We start from the raw sequence: 20367 nt of genomic DNA on the forward strand, positions 1-20367 counted from the left end.
ATAGTAGGACACTATTCCATTCAGTAGAGCAAATTTTTTATGCCTTTTCTTCCCTTCTTAAATCTCCTATAACTTCTTCCTCTTTCTACCCTTTTAGCTGAGAAATTTGCTCCAATTTATTTCATCACTGAAAAAAATGAAACTATTCACTAAGAACTTCATCTTCTCCCCTTCTTACCTTTCATCATTCAAATATATAAAACTATCTCCTTCTTCACCTCATCTCACATGAAAAGGTATCCCTTCTTGTTATAATAAACCCTTCTACATGCACAACTGATCCCACTTCAACTTCTCTTCTCCAGAAAACTGTCCCTTTATCATCACCATTTTCTCATTTATCTTCAATCTCTCCCTGTTTACTGGCTGCTTCCCTACTGTCTATAAATATGTCCAGGTTTCTCTCATCTTCAAGTCTCATTTGATCCATTCATCCCCACCAACAATTGTTCCATTTCTCCTCCCTTTGATGGCTAAACTTCTTGAGAAAGCTGTCTACAATCTGTGAGATGCCACCATGTCTTTTCTTCTATCTTCTTAACTCTGTAATTTGATTTCCAACTTCATCCTGCTCCAAAACTTGTTCCATTGGTGCAACTAGGTTGCACAGTGGATGAAGCATCACCCTGGCAGTCAGGAGGACCTGAATTCAAATCTGGCCTCAGATACTTACCACTTACTAGCTGTGTGACCCTAGGCAAATCACTTAATCCAAATTAACTTGCAAAAACAAAACAAAACAAAAAAAATTGTTCTATCCAAAGTTACCATTGATCTTTTAAATGCTAAATCTAACAGCCTTTTCTGAATCCTCATTCTTTTTGATTCCTGTGTAGCTTTTGACATTGTTGATCATGCTCTCCTTGCTAGTCTTTTTCTTGGTAACCAAGATATTAATCTATCCTGGTTCTTCTCTGACCTGTAAAACAGTTCCTTCTCAGTGTCACACTTGCAAACAGTTGGTAATTCCAAAGTTCTATCCTGGAACCTCTTCTCTTCCCTATCTATACTATTCCATTTTGTGGTCACATCATCTCCCATGAAATCAATTATTATCTTGTTTGATTATTCTCAAATCTACTTATTTAGCCCTAACTTTTCACCTAAGTTCCAATCTCCCATATGCAAGTATCTATTAGAAATATTAAACAGAGTCTCAAAAACTATCTTTTGGGGCAGTTAGGTGGCACAGCGGATAGAGCACCAGCCTTGAAGTCAGGAGGACGTGAGTTCAAATCTGACCTCAGACACTTAACTCTTTCTAGCTGTGTGACTCTGGGCAAGTCACTTAACTCCAAATGCCTCAGCAAAAAAAAAAAAAAAATCTTTACCCAAAAAAACTATACCCCTTTTCACGATACCATCATCCCACCTAGTCACCCAATCTCACAATCAAAATTTTCATCTTTGACACCACATTCTATCACTTTTCAACAGATTTTATGCCAAAGCCTGTCAATTTAACTTTCTTAACCTCTCTCATATATGCCCCCTTCTCTCCTCTGACATTGCTATTCCCCTAGTGCAGGCCCTTATCACCTAATACCTGGATCTGCCTGTTGCAAATCCCTCCTTAATCCAGTGCATTCTCCATTCAGCTATCAAAGTGATCTTCTCAAAGTACAGATGTAACCAGGTTACATTCCACACTCCTAACACAATCCAATAGCTCTCTATTACCTTCTACTAGATTGGCTTTTCAAGCCCTCTACAACATTACTCCCTGCTACCATTTCAATCTTCTTATGCCTTACTCTCCATTATGTACTTTATAATCCATGAAAACTCCAGGCATTTTCATTGGCTTTCCTCCATTCCTGTAATTGTGCCCTTTTTCATCAAACCTTGGCTTTCTTCAAGTTTTAGTTAAAACATTACTATCTACCATTCCTTGATGCTACTGTCTCCCCTCTGTAGATTATCTCCAACTAACCTTGCACATACTCGTTTGTCTATAGTTGTTTACATGTCGTCTTCCTTGTTAGAGTGTGAGCTCTTTTAAGATAGTCACTGAGTAAGAATTTATTAAGCAATTCATGTGCCAGGCATTATATTAAGTGCTAGACGATCTTTTGCTTTAGCAAAGAACCTGGATGCTTCTCCCAAAAGCAATGGAAAGATACATGGGTTTAAGAAGACATATTGCTAATCATGACTTGCACAAGAGAAGTGGCATAAAAGACATCATCAAAAATGTATAGATCTAGGTCTTCTAGACTGCAGCAAACTCAGACCAATCCTCTGGTAATTGAGGTTTGATACTGAAACAAAATAAAACACTTATAGGTCTTTCCTCGGTCAACAAAAAAAGAGAGAGAGAGAGAGAGAAAGAGAGAGAGAGAGAGATTTACTTAGTCATAGCAGGAGAAGGATATTCAGCAAGAACAGGTAATAGGGATATTTCTCTCAGCTAATTCAGCTGAGCAAAACTTACTTGCCTGACCTGCTCATAATGATCCACCAGACAAACATCAAAGAGTCTGTGAAGTAATTCATGGCCTTGGTGTACTTAACAAGCAGGAAATGACATCAACAGCCTGAAACTTTAAGGTCTTGCACCAACCAAGATATGAAGATGATCTAGATGCCTTTTAAGGAAAATGACCTTTACTCACATGGGGGAAAAGGTCTAGATATTACACTCTTCACACAATGGATAAGCAGAAAAGAATTTAAGTTGAATACAGCATGAGTGAAGAATAAATATCTGAATAGCTCAAGTATTGTACCAGTAGTCATGAAATAATAAAAGACGCAGAGGAATACCACCAAAATACTGATGATAATACATGGAAAATAAATAGAAAGATATGAACAAGAATTGCAAAGGATAAAAAAGTTCTATACACATTTCAACCTGAACCACTGGAGGGAGTACTAATATTGACAAAATTGCATATGTATTAAAGTGCTTTACAAATTTAAAAGTACTGTAGTTATCATAATAAAGTTCTAAGAAACAAGTATCACCAGAGTCCTACTATCCAACTCTACAACAAAGTGGATTTGAATATTTTCTCAGATGCTAGCAGTAGCTTTCTCTGAAAAAGATAATATGCATTCAATATAACAAGTTTCTCTCAATGTAAGGATGACAAGAATATACCACATCACACACACCAAATACTTTTAACCAAGATTTCTTGGATTTTACAAAATCATTAATACATTGTCATCAAATCCCAGCTTATAAGAGATCCCACAATCAAATCATTCAGCCATACTGACCAATTATAAACTATGAAATTTCACTCTGAAACATTATTTTGTCTATAATCAATTTTTTTGCAGAACCATTTAATGAAGTTAGTAAGGGCAGACCTAGTGGTACATTTCTAGAAAGTCTAAATGGAAAAATTCTGCATATCAAATCCCATTTTTCCTCAATTATTTTTAAAATATATGTTCCTATAAGCACTATAATTCCAGAAAATGGAATTAGTTTCTACTTTTTCCTTGTTTTTAATACTTCCACTGCAATTCACCCTATCTACCTACTTTGCTCTCCAGATCAGAAGGCTACTACAGGAAGAAATAAAGACTTTAAGATGGCAAGTTAAGCTTCCAGGTAGCCTCCAGACTATACTTCTAACACCATAATTTTAGAATCTTGGAATTAGATGAGATCTTAATTGTTACTCATTTGAAACTACCACCCAATGAAGGAATCTTTTTAATTATATCCCTGTCAGATCCTTAAAAATTTCCAATGATCAAAAACTAGTTCCCTTACATAAAAGCAAATTCCATTTTTGTATAATTCTACTCGATAAAAAGTTCTTATTTACATTGATCTTTAGTATGCTTATCTGTAACTTCAATTTGCTGGCCCCATTCTCAAACCTAGAGCTATGAAGGATTGATCAATCTAATCTAAGTCATCAACCAGGTATCAGACTCTGATATATTAAGATAGCTACCATGTGTCCCCCTAAATATTTTTATCAACAAGCTAACCAACCCCATTTCCCTCACTATGGGTCTTACCAGCCCATCAGTGGCATGGATATGATGATATGTGTACCAGGACTACTATCTCACTTGAGCTGAAAAATATATGTCCCTTAAGTCAGCCTATTTTGAGTTTGAGATAGATAAGTTGAAATGTTGCTTCACATAAAGGATAAGAGATATGTATTTTTTTTAAAAATGAAATGTTTAGAATTATCTCTTTATCTTGCAACTGATTATATAAGACCTAATATAATTACTATTTACTGATATTTTTAAAGCATTTGATTCTGCAAAGCACATAAACCCTTAGAAGTTCTTGCCTAAACAGGTACTTGCCATGAATTTCTTAACATCACAAGAAGTTCCTTAATAGAAGCAACAACAAAGAAATTCTAAGGCAGAAAACAGAGCCAAGATCACTAAGATTATATGCCAATGTAAAGGATTCCATATAAATGTTGATGTCCTACAGATATTCCTATTTGTTAATAATCACATGTGAGAAGTATGCAGAGCTTTCCTAAATGAGATTCATAAACATTCAAAAGAATTCAATCTTATCTACAAAGGCAAAAAAAGTATCTGAAGAATAATCTGTCTAAACTGTCAAGTATTTAAGTTCCGACTCTGACATTTATCCCTAATAAATATTTTTTTCACATTCTCTTTTCTCCCTTTATTCTCTTTCCTTCTCTCTCTTTAAGAGGTTTAAAAAAAAACTATTCTCTTCTTCTTAGCTATAACCTTACTGTCCTTCTGGAAATTTGAATCCTTACCAACCCAAAAGACAACAGCGAAAAACAAAAATGCAAAACAAAATTTATGATACAGAATGACAGGCAAATACAAAATGCCTCATTTCCTCATATAAAATTATTTAGCTGTGAAATTCCATATGTTGTTTGTGTCTGACTCTGGATGACCTCGTAAACCATAGCATGCCAACACTGTCCATGGGGTTTTCTTGGCAAAGAAATTGGAGTGGTTTGCCATTTCTTTCTCCTGTGGATTAAGGCAAACAGAGATTAAGTAACTGTCCCAGAGTTACATAGTTAGTAAGTGTCTGAGGCTGAATTTGAACTCAAGTCTTCCTGATTCCAGGTCCAGCACTCTATCCACTTGACCTATTTAGTTGCCCTGAAATTCCATATACTAAGTCACTACAACTAAAAAGAAAAAAAAAAAAAAATCAAACCTATGTATGGTGATTAAAAAAAAAAAAGAAAGAAAGAAAAGCACCTGTTCAAGCTGAAAGTATCTATTTTGTGCAATTACTAAAGAAGAGTACACAGCAATAGAACTGACTGTACTAAAGAAGCCTTGGTTCAGTTCCCAGTACTAACAAACCAGAGTGTGAATTTCTGCTGTACTACAAACCATAAATTTCTAAAATTAATTAACAGTTCTGCATGAAAATCAACAAACAGCATGTATCAATTATTAACTGATGTTGTACTAAAACCTGGTAAACCCATCTGAAAAATTATAATGCAAAGTGAAAACAAGCCTAAATCTAAAGTATACAATAACTATTCATCCACAATGGGCTAAAGTTGTTTTTTTTTTGTTTTGTTTTGTTTTGTTTTTTTTTATCATAAAGCATGCCATAAAATAGGTTAGAATTAGAAGTTTAGAGCACGGGACATTAGAAGTTACCTGGCCCAATCCCCTCATTTTATGAATGAGGAAAGAGATTAAGGGAAGTAAAATGATTTTGTTTGAAGTCACCCAGATAGTTCACAGTAGAATTGGAATAAAAACCACGTTTCCCCATTAAAATTCGACTAACTTTTCTACTATGCCATAATATCTGCCATTAGTGACTTAAGTGAAACATACTGCTTACAGTATAAGCTATGGTTAACCAGAATGTTTAACTAAAAATCCAAGAACCATGGAAACTCCATATTTAGTGGAAGATAATACTCTGAAGGAAGAATTCTACCCATCCTTCCTCTTTACTATTTTGTTCATTTTCAAGGCATTTTAAAAGTTCCATAATATAGTTCTAAAATAATACACAATAAATGTAAATTGTTTATAAATATAGCATTTTAAAAGTGGAATAGGTTACACAGGGTAAAAAAAAGAAAAAGTCCTTATTAACACTAATTTCCTAACTTTTTGTGGCTAATTATTTTGTTTGTTCTCTAAAGATTTCTGTTAATGTCAGTATTTTCTTGGTGTGGCTTTGTATCTGCCTTCATGGAACTTACAATCTAAGGAAAAAATTCCAAGTGTATGCTTAATCAATTATTGGCAAATTCAAAGATGGTGCAATAAAATCCTTGCTATAACAATGAAAAAAAATAATTTCTTAGGGACAGTGGGACATCACATAAAAGACTATATCATCCCTGAGCTAAGAATGAAGGCCTGGCTGGCTAAGGCAAATGAAAGGAAATATGAAATAGTTTAATGAACAAGATATTGCTTATCAGAGACAATTAGTTCAGTCCAACCCTGTACATTTCTGTTTTCTACAATTAGAAAATACATCTTAAATCACAGAACTCCAGATTATATAGATCAAGTTACAAAATTTACCTCCACCTTTAAAAAGTGTGACATTATTAAGAAAGGGAATCAGATGCTCCATGCCAAAATGGAAAACACTTTACAAAAATGAATAAAAATACAATACAGCATAGGTAATGTTAGCATGTGGTTTTCTAAGTCAATATGCTGCTTATTGTGATCCACTTCTATTTGTTTGAAATCCCTGTTCTACAGAAACTCATTACTAATGTTAAAAAACAACTCAAAGTCATGTTTCACTGAAGGTAGATATGAATCACCATCGTTCTATATAAAGGATACTGCATTTTTACGACCATTACTTATGAGCTATGTATAAGTTAGAAGATTACTCACTGTCCCAAGTTATTATTTGATGCCAATTCTAACATTCTATGAGTCTACAAAGTACAATACTATTTCTCATCTTAGATTTTTTTAACTACTTCTAATCATTTTTACTATCATTATCACTTCACAACAATTATAGTTCAGAACTATATTGTTAGTGTTTTTTTTTCCCCTCTGCAAATGGAAGTTTTTATTATGAAGCTATTTCACATAACACCACTATCACATTTGTTTGAAGGGAATGTTTTCTTTTGAATTGATGTGGGTGTTTTTGTTCTGTATCTTAGAGAGACTTTGAAGTATACAAACAAGTAGGAAAATATATTTTAGGTAAAAAAAAAGAAAATCCTTTTTTCATTTTTAGTGATAATCAGATCAACTTCCAAGAGGAAATAAGGCATATTAATGGAAGATATTGATTTCAATTTACCTTACCTTGCTAAAATTGTCTAGTTTTACCGCCCCCCCCCCCCCGGTCGAAATAATACATAATTCATCTTTATTAAACAAAACAGCTAGAATACATTATTAAAAAACATTCTTCTGTACACCAGCAACATCAATGTGACCAAATCATGGCCATATTTTATCGATGTTCAAAAAGATAAGACATTGAACACATTAAAGATTCCATTTTAAGAGTAAAAAATACATGAAGCAACACTTACCCACATAATGCATATTAAGAGCCAAATACTTATACTGGAAGAGAGGGTTGTTATTGAGGCTACTTCTTTGGATCTGCTGGAAAAAAGAGCTGACATCCCATCTGTACAAGACATCCAACAGCATGATGCTTGGGACCCTCAGGGCCACATTTAACACTGCCTCCAATTTCTCTCTTGCAGCCATATTTTTTCTTTTTTCAATGAAATCAGGATAAACCTAAAATTCACAAGATATGCATTAAAAAAAAAATTAGCCAATACACATACATATCCCACACAAATGTTTTATGATATTTTTCCTTTTTTCAACATTTTCTATTCTGATTAAATTTTGATCCAAAATTCTACATAAAGGTCCACTATTTATAAATCTAAGTAGCAATAAAAATTGGAATAACTGGCATCTCTCAAATTTAATCTGACATATTTAACAATGAGAGGATCCAAATCAGTTCCAATTGATCAGTAATGAACAGAACTAGCTACACCCAGGGAAAGAACACTGGGAAATGAGTGTGGACCACAACATAGCATTTACAGTCTTTCTGTTATTGTTTGCTTGCATTTTCGTTTTTCTTTCCAGGTTATTTTTACCTTCTTTCTAAATCTGATTTTTCTTGTGCAACAAGATAACTGTATAAATATGAATACATATATTGTATTTAACATATACTTTAACATATTTAACACGTATGGGACTACCTGCCATCTAGGCAAGGGGGTGGAGGGAAGGAGGGGAAGAGTTGGAACAGAAGTTTTTGCAAGAAGACCAGGAGATCATTATATACTTCAACAACAATACTATATGATGACCAGTTCTGATGGACCAGGCCATCCTCAGCAACGAGATCAACCAAATCATTTCCCATGGAACAGTAATGAACTGAACCAGCTATGCCCAGAAAAAGAACTCTGGGAGATGACTAAAAACCATTACATTGAATTCCCAATCCCTATATTTCTTCAACAACAATACTATATGATGACCAGTTCTGATGGACCAGGCCATCCTCAGCAACGAGATCAACCAAATCATTTCCCATGGAACAGTAATGAACTGAACCAGCTATGCCCAGAAAAAGAACTCTGGGAGATGACTAAAAACCATTACATTGAATTCCCAATCCCTATATTTATGCACACATGCATTTTTGATTTCCTTCACAAGCTAATTGTACAATATTTCAGAGTCTGATTCTTTTTGTACAGCAAAATAATGCTTTGGTCATGTATACTTATTGTGTATCTAATTTATATTTTAATGTACTTAACATCTACTGATCATCCTGCCATCTGGGGGAGGGGGTGGGGGGTAAGAGGTGAAAAATTGGAACAAGAGGTTTTGGCAATTGTTAATGCTGTAAAGTTACCCATGCATATAACCTGTAAATAAAAGGCTATTAAATTTAAAAAAAAAAAAAAAGTTTTTGCAAGGGTCAATGTTGAAGAATTACTCGTGCATATGTTTTGTCAATAAAAAGCTATAATAAAAAAAATTAATCTGACATAAAAATGCATTCTTACATAATCATTTCAGATTCATTTGGATACTAAAAAAAAAGTTACTCATTCAAAAGTTATGTTAATGTACAAAAATTAAGCTGCTCAGTAAAGGGCTATCATAACAGTATTTTTTGTTTGCCTCTTCCAACAGCTCCTTCTGCATCTAATTTTCAAGGTCTAACTTATGGCTAAATTTCAAAACAAAAGTAATAAATTCTTTACAATGTTGTTTCCCCAAACTACTAACATTTTTTAAAGTTTTATATTTACTAAAATCTCTGAAACATCTGCAAACAGAATAGAAAAATAACATTCCTATCAAATAAATTAGATGCATGTCTGCAAGCTCTCATTAAATATGATCCTATTCTAATTGCTTCCTTTGTATAGGTGGGGGAGTAGGGAGGAAATTAAAGTTAAAAAGATATGAAGAATTGTGGGGAAAAAAATGTATATTGTAGAGAGGAAATAATGAAAATGTAAATGAAAATAACCGAATACAAGCAAAAAAGAAGTTATTCAATGAAATATAAAACTTTAAGTAGCAGAAATATTTCAAATATTCCAACTATTGAAATTTCACTAAAGGAGTTTTTGAGAGGGAAAAAAAAGGTGAAGAAAGAAAGAACTGACTAAAACTAATATAAACAAATAAACAATTTTAAAAATGAAGATGTCTGGGACCTCTGAATTCAGTAGAATCCCTTTGATAGTTTTACTGAGAATGTTGAACATATTTGTAACTTTGGATAATAACTAGAGTTTACAGAACAAATGGAAACATTTCTAAGGGAAATTATAAAGCAACAATGCTACTGTAAACATATGATCAGTAATTTCAATATATGCCCTAATTTTCAAAGTTTATTCAAATTAAGTAAAGTTAGTATACAACTAATGAAACTTTTTTGGTTGTTACATTACACTGTCTGCACACAGTGCAGAACCAGAGATGCAGAACCAGAAATGACCATATATTCATATTACCAATAATGCAACGCTGAATATTGCTGTCCTAATTATTTTAAATGTACAGGAAAATCTCTTAATGAATTACTAGCTCTTCTTCCCCATGCCCCAATAAGGTGAAAATAATATTAGCAAAGAAGCTAAGTTAAATAGTTGTGATCCAAATTAAAAACTGCAAAGAAATAAAAACACTCACTTTTCTGGCAGGTATAAGAAGCTCAATTGGGGTTCTCAAAACTACTAGTGGTAGATTTTACTTGCTATACAATATTTCTACATATATGCAGATGTCAAAGCTATCTAGGATACTTTAAAACAGATGAAGGAAAAACTCTTTACTCTAGCGACAAGCCAAAATGATAACTGAATAGCATGAAACATGAGATTTAATTTCAGAGTGCAGTAAATTTTCTTATTAACATGAAGTCAGAATGAAAATCACTATATATTGAAACACAAAACAAATTAATACTATTTCCAGATATTTGTATGAAAATTGAAAATTTGAAGTTTTTTCCATATTCTAAAATATTTTATAATCCAAAAAAAAAAAAAAGAAGAAAAAGGATGAGAAATAAGTGACAATTAGTACTGTTTGAAGGTTATCAATGGCCTGCCTATGTTTATCAGTGTCATCTCCAATAAACTTAAGGGAATCATAGAATCATATATCTAGAGCTAGAAGTCACTTTAAACTCCATCTAGTTCAACGCCTTCATTTAACAGATGATGAATCTGAGGCTCAAGGAGATTATATAATTTAGCCAAGATCACTTGGGGAGTTAAGGATCAGAGGTGGGATTTAAACTCAGGTTGCTCTGACTTCAGAGTCAGTACTCTTACCACTGTAACAAGCTGATCTTTCTCTATTTTCAGTTTTACTGAAAATATTTTACTATATCACTTTTTTTTTTTTTTTTTTTTTTTACTATTTTACTATATCACTTATTTTTTGTTAAATCACTTTGGCTTTTAACACTCTAATCATATCAGGTAATATTATTAGTTAACATCATAGCTTTTTGTTTCATTGCAATTGCTATCTATTGAGGAAAAAAATCAGAAATTAAGAATTTAATTTTCAAAAAATAATGAAGTCTTCTCTTTTCCAACCACACAGAAGATCACCCTTACTATACAGAAAGTCAATTCAAAACTTTTACTTTTTATTAATATTACAATTGCTATTAGCACTACCTATAGTAGACAGAAGAATAAGGAAATAGTCTTCAAAGTTATGTCAAAATTGTGTCAATTTATATCAAAATTACTGACAAAATAGGAAAACAACATCCAGGAGAGAAAATAAGACTAATATTATACACTGATGATATAAACTTCATAAATAAATATATGAAGAATGATCTTGGATGGAGCACAAGATGCCCATTTTATAATACATCTACCACATAGTAAATGTTTCCTAGCATTTGAAAAGTGCTGTCTCAAACTCTCATGAACAAGAGTGTGAAAAAAGGCAAACTTTATCCACACAAAAGCAAGTAAAAAATTACCCACAAAGTACTATAAAAAGAGAAAGAAAAATTAATTTATTTCTGAATAAATTACCAAATTTAAGTCTCTAATTTCTTTTCCCATCTACATGACAAATGCCTACTGATTCTATCATGGTCCCAAGCCATGCTGACTCCAAATTCTGTTCAACTTTGGTTTGTTGGTTGAAGCATGTATAATTATAAATTACAACATTGGGGAAGGTTCATTTCTCAAAAGCAGTTTGTTTTTAAGTACTTCATCTAAAATTTGAATATGCTGCCACACGATTATACTTTAATAATCTAAAAATCCCTATTTTCCATATGTCATAGAATCATAGGATGAAGATGTAAAGTTTCAAAGAACATCAAAGACCATTTATTCCAATCTCATCATCATAAAAATGAGGAAACTGAGGTCCAGCGTGGTTAAGCAACTTGTCTAAGTTATGGTTGGTCAAAAGGACAATTACCATTTCCTTTCTGATTTTCCAGACTTTGACCTTTGCCAAAGCAACAATCACACTGGAACATTCTTAAGTTTTTAGAGCTTGCTTATCCTGAAACATCCGTGCTACTTCCATCCTGGCACATTCCTTAGCCACAGCTGTCTCATTCTTCCTTTCCCCATAGGTGAATTTCAGCAGGGACTTCCATTTTGGGGAAAGACCTAGATATTCATTCCATAGGATTGTGCTTTTGACTCTTTCCTCTCCCCATTCCATACTTTCACTTTCTCTTCCTTTTACCTTTCCCCACTAAATGTAAACTCCTTGAAGGCTCACTTTGGTTGTACTTCAATTTCTGTTAGCACAGTGCTTGGCACATAAATGCTTAAGAAATGCTAGATACCCATTTTTCTGCCTACATAGTATGCTTAAAAAAATTTTTTTTTAACAAATACTTTTCATTCAAGTAGCTAAGCATAAATACTAAATTAAAAATCAATTATAAAGAATATTATTAAATTAAAAAAAAACTTAGGGTACTTTCTCCACTAACTCTTATAATATATATAAAACTGCTTACTCTCTTTACTTTTGGATTTAAAGTTGTCTAAAATCTGGCTGCCTATATAGACTTATTTCATATTATTCTCCACTTACTCAATTTTCCAATCAAACTTGTCTGTTTACTGTTCCCTGAATTTAGCATTCCATTTCCAGCTTCCATGCTATTCCCTAGAATTCACCCACTCCTCAGATATGATCCCTTACCTGAGCTTCACCCTTCCTCATGACCTCTCAAAATCTTGAGCTTTCTTGAAGGGCTCAGTTTAGATACCCCGTCAGAAGTAAATCTCTTACAGATTCCCCTGATCATCAGTGCTTTCTTCTAAAATCATCTTGTAATTTCTTATCAATTTATGTGTTGCTATCTCCAATGGAATAAGAATTTCTCTTTAGTTTTTGTTCTTGTATCCCTAGGTCCTAGCACAAAAATTTGAGCATAATAGGCACTAAATAAATCATTTGCTGAATTGTACTGAATATATCTGGATATTTGTTGATAATAAACTATCCTAATCCAGTATTACACAGCATCTTTATATCTAAGCTTACAGCTAAAAACAAGTTTTAAATGATTCTAGTTTTCAAACCAGACTAAGTTAAATCAAATTTATATTTGTCATCACTAAAGTTAGAAAATTTAATCTTCCAGTCAAAATCTCCCAGATCATTTTTCTATTTTTTAAAAAATAGATTTTAAACCTAAGTAATCTTTCATTTACTCTGATTATAGGATAATGCTAATGAGTATAATTTAACTTATTGAAAAGTATCTTTAAACGTTAAACACTAAAATATTTCCGAAATGAACAAGTGAGCTACAGACTGAAGAAAACAGAAGAAAGAAGAAAGAGATCAATAAAAACAGAAGGATTCCTTTTGTATTAATCTTAGGTAAATTCTCATATGATTTCTTGACATTTCCTCTTTAAAATTAAAAACAAAAATCTATGAATAGTCTTCTAAAATGTGTATCTTCTGTAAGAAATATTAAACAATTTTGTGATCCAAATGTAGATATTTTACAACATAAAACAGCCAAAGAATCAAAAATTTTTTAAATCCCCAAATATACAATAGAAACCAAGAATAAAATTCATACACTATATTAAATGTGTTTCATATACTTCTAGTCATCATTGCTTACAAATATTGTGATTATTTTTATAAAAATACAAATAATTTAGCACAACCTAACGATACCTACCATTTCTCAAATACAAATCATTTCAGATGGTTCCCGAAGGAAAATTTATTTTATTTATATTAGCATCTATTATGTGTCAAGTCCTATGCAAAGCACCTTATAAATGTTATTTCATTTCATTTGAAAAATGAGGATGATAATACTACAGATACTTGACTAGATAGTTTGAAATGTCAAATCATTTTGTTCATTAAAAATTTAGGTTTATCAAATCATTAACCTGATTAATTAAAAAGTTTACGTTTAATACTCTTGCTTGCTCTTAAAAAATTTTGCAAGGAGAAAACAAAAAAGATACTGGTTTATTATAGTAATAAAGAACTTGTCTTTCAAACTCTATGCATCTCTGTAGTAACAGTAACTTAACTTTTGTTACAAAGTCAATTTTTTTCATCAATTATCTCCTCTACACGTCTTTTCCCCGTCCAATTATAAAAAGTCCACCTACCCACAAACTAAGTCCCTTAACAAGCAGTTTTTATAGCTATTCATCTGTCAAAACATTTTACACTATAAAAATTCCAAGGGTTCAAATGAGGAAATTTTTTTTCTTTTTTTCTCTCTTCCTTTTTTTTCTTCTTTCTCTCTTTCTTTTAAAACAAAGGCTGTAATTCAACCTGGCGGCAAATCCAAAGAAGCTAAACAGTCTCATATCTTGCATAAACTTCAGCACAAGCACAATAGCTGGTGCGTTACTCCTAGTTTGCTAACTTGGAAAGTACCTGAACACATCAACTACTAGCAACTCTCGATTTTCACACAAAATGACTTTTTAAAATTATTCTACTTCTTTACGAACCTTGGGGTTATTAAAAAAAAAAAAAAAAAAAAAAAAACACAACGCCACTCAGGAAATAGAAATAATAGTTATCTTTGCCATAGAGCCTGATCAGGCTGGGTCATGACCGCAACGCCAAGAGCTCATCTTTTGGGTTTGAGTCAAAAGTCACTTCTGGCACGAAACTCGGTACAGTATTAAAAAGGGAAAAAAAGCATATACAATCCCCTTCTTCCCTTTCAAATAAACTAGTTTTCTGTTTACAACCGGGTTGCAAAAATTAACCAACCATTCATCTTTGACTCCACAACACTGCAAAGTCCCCTTCCTCTTCCCACACCTCCCTCTAGGCTCGCAGATCTCAGATGCGTTTGAACTCCAGTAACCCCTAGCAAAGCTAGAGCTGCAAAGGAGGCGGCGCAGCCGCCTCGGGGATGGGGGATTACGCACGGTAAACCTGGGCCAGCAGAGGAGGCACGGGAAACCACCCCCCACCCCCAAGGCAGCCTACACTACCACACACCCCAAACTCTCCTTTCTCCAGTTGAAGTAAAAGGTTTTAGTGGAGAGCTCAGACTCAAAAAAACTCAACTCTCTCCTCCCCACCTCCATCAGCTGCTTTGACTCTCTGGAGAAGGGTATCTGTCCGGATGGGAAGGCGAGAGGCCCTCAGTGGGGAAAGACATGGAGTTGGAAGGGAATAAAGATTGCTTTGAGTGGGTTTAAAAAGGGAAGTGGGGCTGTAAAGAGTGTTTTTTTTTAAAGGACTGGAAAAAAAAAGATACCCCCTACTCCAGATGAAAGGACCCTGCAGGAGGGAAGAGTGAGCGTGAAGAAGGCTGCGAAGGTGGAAAATCCCCATTAGAAAGATTCCCCCTCTACAGATCCTCTCTCCACCCCTTCCCCAAATCCTGAGCCTCAGAGGGAGAAAGGAGAGGTCGGTGCGGGGGTCAGGATGGAGGCCGGAGGAGGTTCCGAAAAGATGAGGGATGGAGAACGCCGGACCCTGGAGCTGGGCTGGGCCGGGGACGTGGGGGCAGGAAGGAAACAGAGAGACTGGGGAGGGGACAGAGGAGAGACTGGGGGCGGCTCGCGGACGCGGGGGGAGGGGAGAAGATGCTAAAGAAAGTGATGAGGGGGGAGGGTGATGAAGGAGGGGCCCCCGGCCGAAGGCGAAGGAGAGGCTGCGGGGATTTCCGAGGGGGGAAGGGGAGGAAGGGGAGGGGCGGCACGGGGGGCGGCGGGGCTTCAGTCACCTCAGGGCCGCAGGCTCGGGGGGGAGGGGGCGGCAGCGGCAACGCCGCCCGACGGGCTCTCGGGCTCCCTCCCCGAGTCTCGGTCGGTCAGCGTCTAAGGAGGAGGCGACGGAGGCGACAGTGGTAGGTCCGGGCTCGGGTCACAGAGGCGGCTCCTCGCCCGGCCTTGGCTGTTCCCCCTTGGGCCGCGGCATGAGCCCGGTAGTCACCATCCTCCGCAGCCGCGGCTGCCTCTGACCCCGCACTCCCAGGCCGGGCCCATCAGCAGGCAGCAGCGGCCATAGCCGGTGCCTCCCGGCGCGTCGGCTCCTCAGCTCACTCGCTCCCTCCCGTTTCCCCCCTCCCCCTCCCCCTCCGGGCTCTGCGGCGGCAGCGGCGGCGGCGGCGGCGGCGGCTCCCGCCTCCTTCCCCTCCCTCCAACCTCCGACTGCGCCTGCGCGCCGGAAAGCCAGGCCCCCCCCCCACGAGCCCCTCCCCCATTCCCTCTACTCTCCGGAGTCCTCACCCCTCCCTAACTCCTCCCCAGTCCCTTTTTCCTCTCCCCTTTTGTCCCCCTCTCCCCAACTGTGCGCTGGAAGCTGTTTTGCTCCCACCCACAGTGTTGCTGCAGGTAGAAGAACTACCCCCTGATACACAAGCCAGAATAGGTAGCGCATTTATGGAGTTGTGAAGCACACAACAATGACACGTGGACACAATTCCCCACTCCTTCTCCCTCCCTCGCTCCTCCTCCTCCCGCCCCCTCCCCCCGCACACTAGGACTGGCGCACACCTACATGGGCTCGCCTACGTTCCTGGACCAGATGAACCACTCGTACTTGCTCACGTAAAAATTAGCAGCGGCTTGAGCTACGTGAAACGTGTACTAGGAGAATGTTTTGATTTTCTGCCTTTGTTGCGGTTCATTAATTTCTGGTGGAAACAGTATGACGGGATTCTTTGAGGAAACAAACAAATCTCCCACCAACTTGTATGTGGTTTCAGCTTTGAGGCGCTGTCAAGGAGTGCTGTTCTTAGGCGGTTTATTTGTTGCAAGTCTGCCACACATAACTGCCCTCACCCATCATTCATTTTTGCCATGAACTCACCACTTATTCCCAGAAGAATCTTGCTTTAGATCAAATGGAATGGTAACACCTCCTGGATGTTGTCTTTAGATTCTTCTCCAGTTTAGCCTGAAACAAACTGTGGGTTGGGTATTAATTGATAATGACTGATTGATGGTGATGATGATGATGCTAGTTCTAAAGGTTTTTCACCACCGAATTTTTCTGCCACCAAAAAAAAAATAGAAGTTTCAGTGTTGTCTATAGAACTCCAGAGTTGGAAAGTACTTGTTTAATTATTTTTCAGGTTTTGTTAATACTTAGCAGACTCTGTCCTGACTTTTAAAAAAGACGAAAAAGGAAAAAAAAAAATAATAACAAACCTTTCTCTGTCTTGGACATAAACTGACCCTCTCTCCACTCTACCTTATTTAGTTTAACCCCATTATTTTACACCTAATGAAATGGAACCGGAAAAATTAAATGACTCCTATGAACACATAGATCAAAGTCAAGATTCAGACTTAAGGTGTGTGACTCCAATGTTTATGAAAAAAAAAATGAACTTTCCCTTACTTATTGATTCTCCTGTATATATGATTTAAATTTCCAGGAATTTCTGTAATTATAAGTGAGGCATAGTGTACAGTTGGATTGATTTGTTTTGAATGTTTGGAGCTATTTTGTTAAAATTTCAGATCTTTAAATTCTCTGTTTTAAAATAGCTGTCCTATAGTCTCCAATATCCATTATTCCAATGTAGAGAGAACCATGTTCACCTAGTCTAGCTAAAAGTATAAAGCTTTGTTTGAAACTTTTCCACTAAAGTTCTTTTCCGATGCCTCACTCATCTTAACATTAGAACAACTGAGGCAGACTGCATACTACCATTAAAAAATGTTTTTTTGGTAGTATCAACTCTGATGAAACCAAGGATCTTTTGAAGCAGTGAAACTAGTTTGGATTTGATCCATGATAGTCTCCTGTTATAGGGTAAATTCTTTTCTTCCACCAGTAAAGTGGAGAGCCTTGTGGAAAGTAAGTTTTGAATAATTACCTATCGAATCAGAAAATGCTGGGTTCAAATTGTGACTTTGCTATTTTGGTAATAATATGAACTTTGGAGTTCACTTATAGAGCTAGATGACGCAGTAGATAAAAGTATTGTATCTAAGGTTAGAAAGACTTAATTTCAAATGCTGTCTCAAGACACTTACTAGTTGTGTTACCTTAAGTAAGCTGCTTAACCTCTCTCTGCCTCAGTTTCTTCATCTGTCTGTCTCACCTCCCATGTCCAATCTGTTGCCAAGTACTGTTATCTCTGATAACAGTCACCTCCCTGATGTAAGTCTTCATCACTTCACACTGTGGTCATTGCTATAACCTGCTAATTGATCTCTCTACACTAGTTTTCCTTCACTCTTGTTTAAAATTGACCTTCCTAAAGGACAAATCTGACTGTACCATTCCCCTTCAAATAATTCCAGTTAGCTCCTTGCCAGCATCAAATGCAAAATCTCTATTTGACATTCAAAACTCTTCATAATACAAACATGTACACAAGTGCAGGCACACACATTCTCTTCTAGTCATCTACACTTACATTTGTGTGATCCAGTAACCCTGGCCTCCTTGCTGTTCCTCAAACAAGACACTTCATGTTTGAATTTCTGGCATTTTCTATTGCTGTCCTTATCTCTATTTCTTCACTTCCTTGGCTTCTTCCATGTCTTAGCTATAATCAGACTTTCTACAAGAAATTTTTTCAACTTCCCTCTCTTAATTCTGGTTTGTCCCCTCTGTTGATTACCTCCAGTTTATCTTATATGTCTCTTCTTTGGATGTTGTCTCTCCCCCATTAGATAGTTAGAAACCAGAAATTGTCTTTTTGCCTTTCTTTGTATTCATAGGGTACAATGCCTGTCACTTAGATGATTAATAAAGGTTTATTGACAAGACTAAAATGGGAGTAACAATAGCCTCTATCTATAAAATTGTGAGGATCAAGTGATGTAGTGTACTGCTTTCTAAAGCCCCACGTTGGGTGCCAAAATGTACTGTGCTATCCAAAGTCCCCAAATTGGGGTGCCAAAGTATACTACGCTTTCTAGAGCTCCCATGCTGGGGTGCCAAAATATACCATGTGGACTAGCTCTCTGGAGGATCTCAGGACCAGCCTTGGTTTTAGTGGAGGAGTGAAGGAGGCAGGAGACCCACAAGGATGGTCAAAGATGGAGAGTGTCTTTATTTCCAGTCCTCTCAACCCTTAAATACTTCAGTATGATTACATCATTACAGTACACTAAGTATGTGCCAACTAGAGAACCATTATATCATCACATCACACTGAGCAAGTGCTAACTATAAGCACCCTGCTATATATAGGTAAATACCTCTTACTCTAAGTATCCCTTGCTTCAAATACAACACAGGTGGTCATGCCCTCCTTGACTCCTCAGGAAGGGTGAAAACACCAAAGGGATGTGGGGAACCAAACCAGACGTTGTCAGCAGGTTTCCTCTGGCTGAAGGGTCTTATAACTTACCCAGAGTTCCCCCACTATTTATGGCCTCTCCAAAGTGAGGTGATATTTGAAAGCACTTTGCAAATCTTTGGGTACCACATAAATGCTAGCTACAATGATTATGATGATGACAATGTCCATTTTTGGATCTCAGGTTGCTAATCTCTAAAATAGGAAGAACAGGGAGAGGTTGGACTAGAAGATTTCTAAGATTTTTCCCAATTATAAATCTTATGACCAGAATATCCCAGTCAGGTAAGGTTTTCTATCATACCACATGTTCAACTATGTAGAAATATGGTAGATAAGCTCCACCAGAAAAAAAACAGCAAGATAAAAAGTATGATCTTTTTGACTGTACTTTTTTATGACAACTTTAGTACTCACTCTGCCAAGAAAATAAAATGACACAAAAGATGACCATAAAACATATACAATCCACATTACTCTTTATTTGAATTGGATTTACTCTTCCCCTAAATTGGAATGGCAATTTTATAAAATATTGTTGAAATGCTATTGTTGAACATATTTCTAAATGTGTAGGAGGTTAACTCCCACCTCATTGAAAATACTTCATAACTATGCCCAAAAAGTTATCAAACTGTGCATACCCTTTGATCCAGCAGTATCTCTTCTAGGCTTATACCCCAAAGAGATATTTAAAAAGGGAAAGGGACTTGTATGTGCCAAAATGTTTGTGGCAGCCCTGTTTGTAGTGGCCAGAAGCTGGAAAATGAATGGATGCCCATCAATTGGAGAATGGTTGAGTAAATTGTGGTATATGAATGTTATGGAATATTATTGTTCTGTAAGAAATGACCAGCAGGACGAATATAGAGAGGATTGGCGAGACTTACATGAACTGATGCTGAGTGAAATGAGCAGAACCAGGAGATCATTATATACCTCAACAATGATACTGTATGAGGATGTATTCTGATGGAAGTGGATTTCTTCAACAAAGACAAGATCTAACTTAGTTTCAATTGATCAAGGATGGACAGAAGCAGCTACACCCAAAGAAAGAACACTAGGAAATGAATGTAAACTGCTTGCATTTTTGTTCTTCTTCCCAGGTTATTTAT

The 20367-nt window shown here is 36.1% G+C and overlaps 1 protein-coding gene across 2 annotated transcripts in view; it reads right to left on the reverse strand.

Moving 5' to 3' along the window:
* RNF145 (ring finger protein 145) overlaps window positions 1–16045 on the reverse strand; it is an 88083-nt gene extending 72038 nt beyond the window's left edge. Inside the window, exons 1-2 of one of the 2 annotated variants that reach the window (XM_031953606.1) lie at window positions 15710–16045; window positions 7491–7707 (exon numbers count right to left, since the gene is read on the reverse strand). In XM_031953606.1, coding sequence (XP_031809466.1) covers window positions 7491–7674 — 184 coding nt within the window. In that variant the 5' untranslated portion in view covers window positions 7675–7707; window positions 15710–16045. Of the gene's footprint in view, window positions 1–7490; window positions 7708–15709 lie in introns of those variants that run through there. The other variant, XM_031953607.1, reaches the window with a different exon arrangement.
* Between the last annotated feature and the right edge of the window lie 4322 nt (window positions 16046–20367).

This window comes from Sarcophilus harrisii, chromosome 2, assembly GCF_902635505.1.
Source record: "Sarcophilus harrisii chromosome 2, mSarHar1.11, whole genome shotgun sequence".
NCBI lineage: Eukaryota > Metazoa > Chordata > Mammalia > Dasyuromorphia > Dasyuridae > Sarcophilus > Sarcophilus harrisii.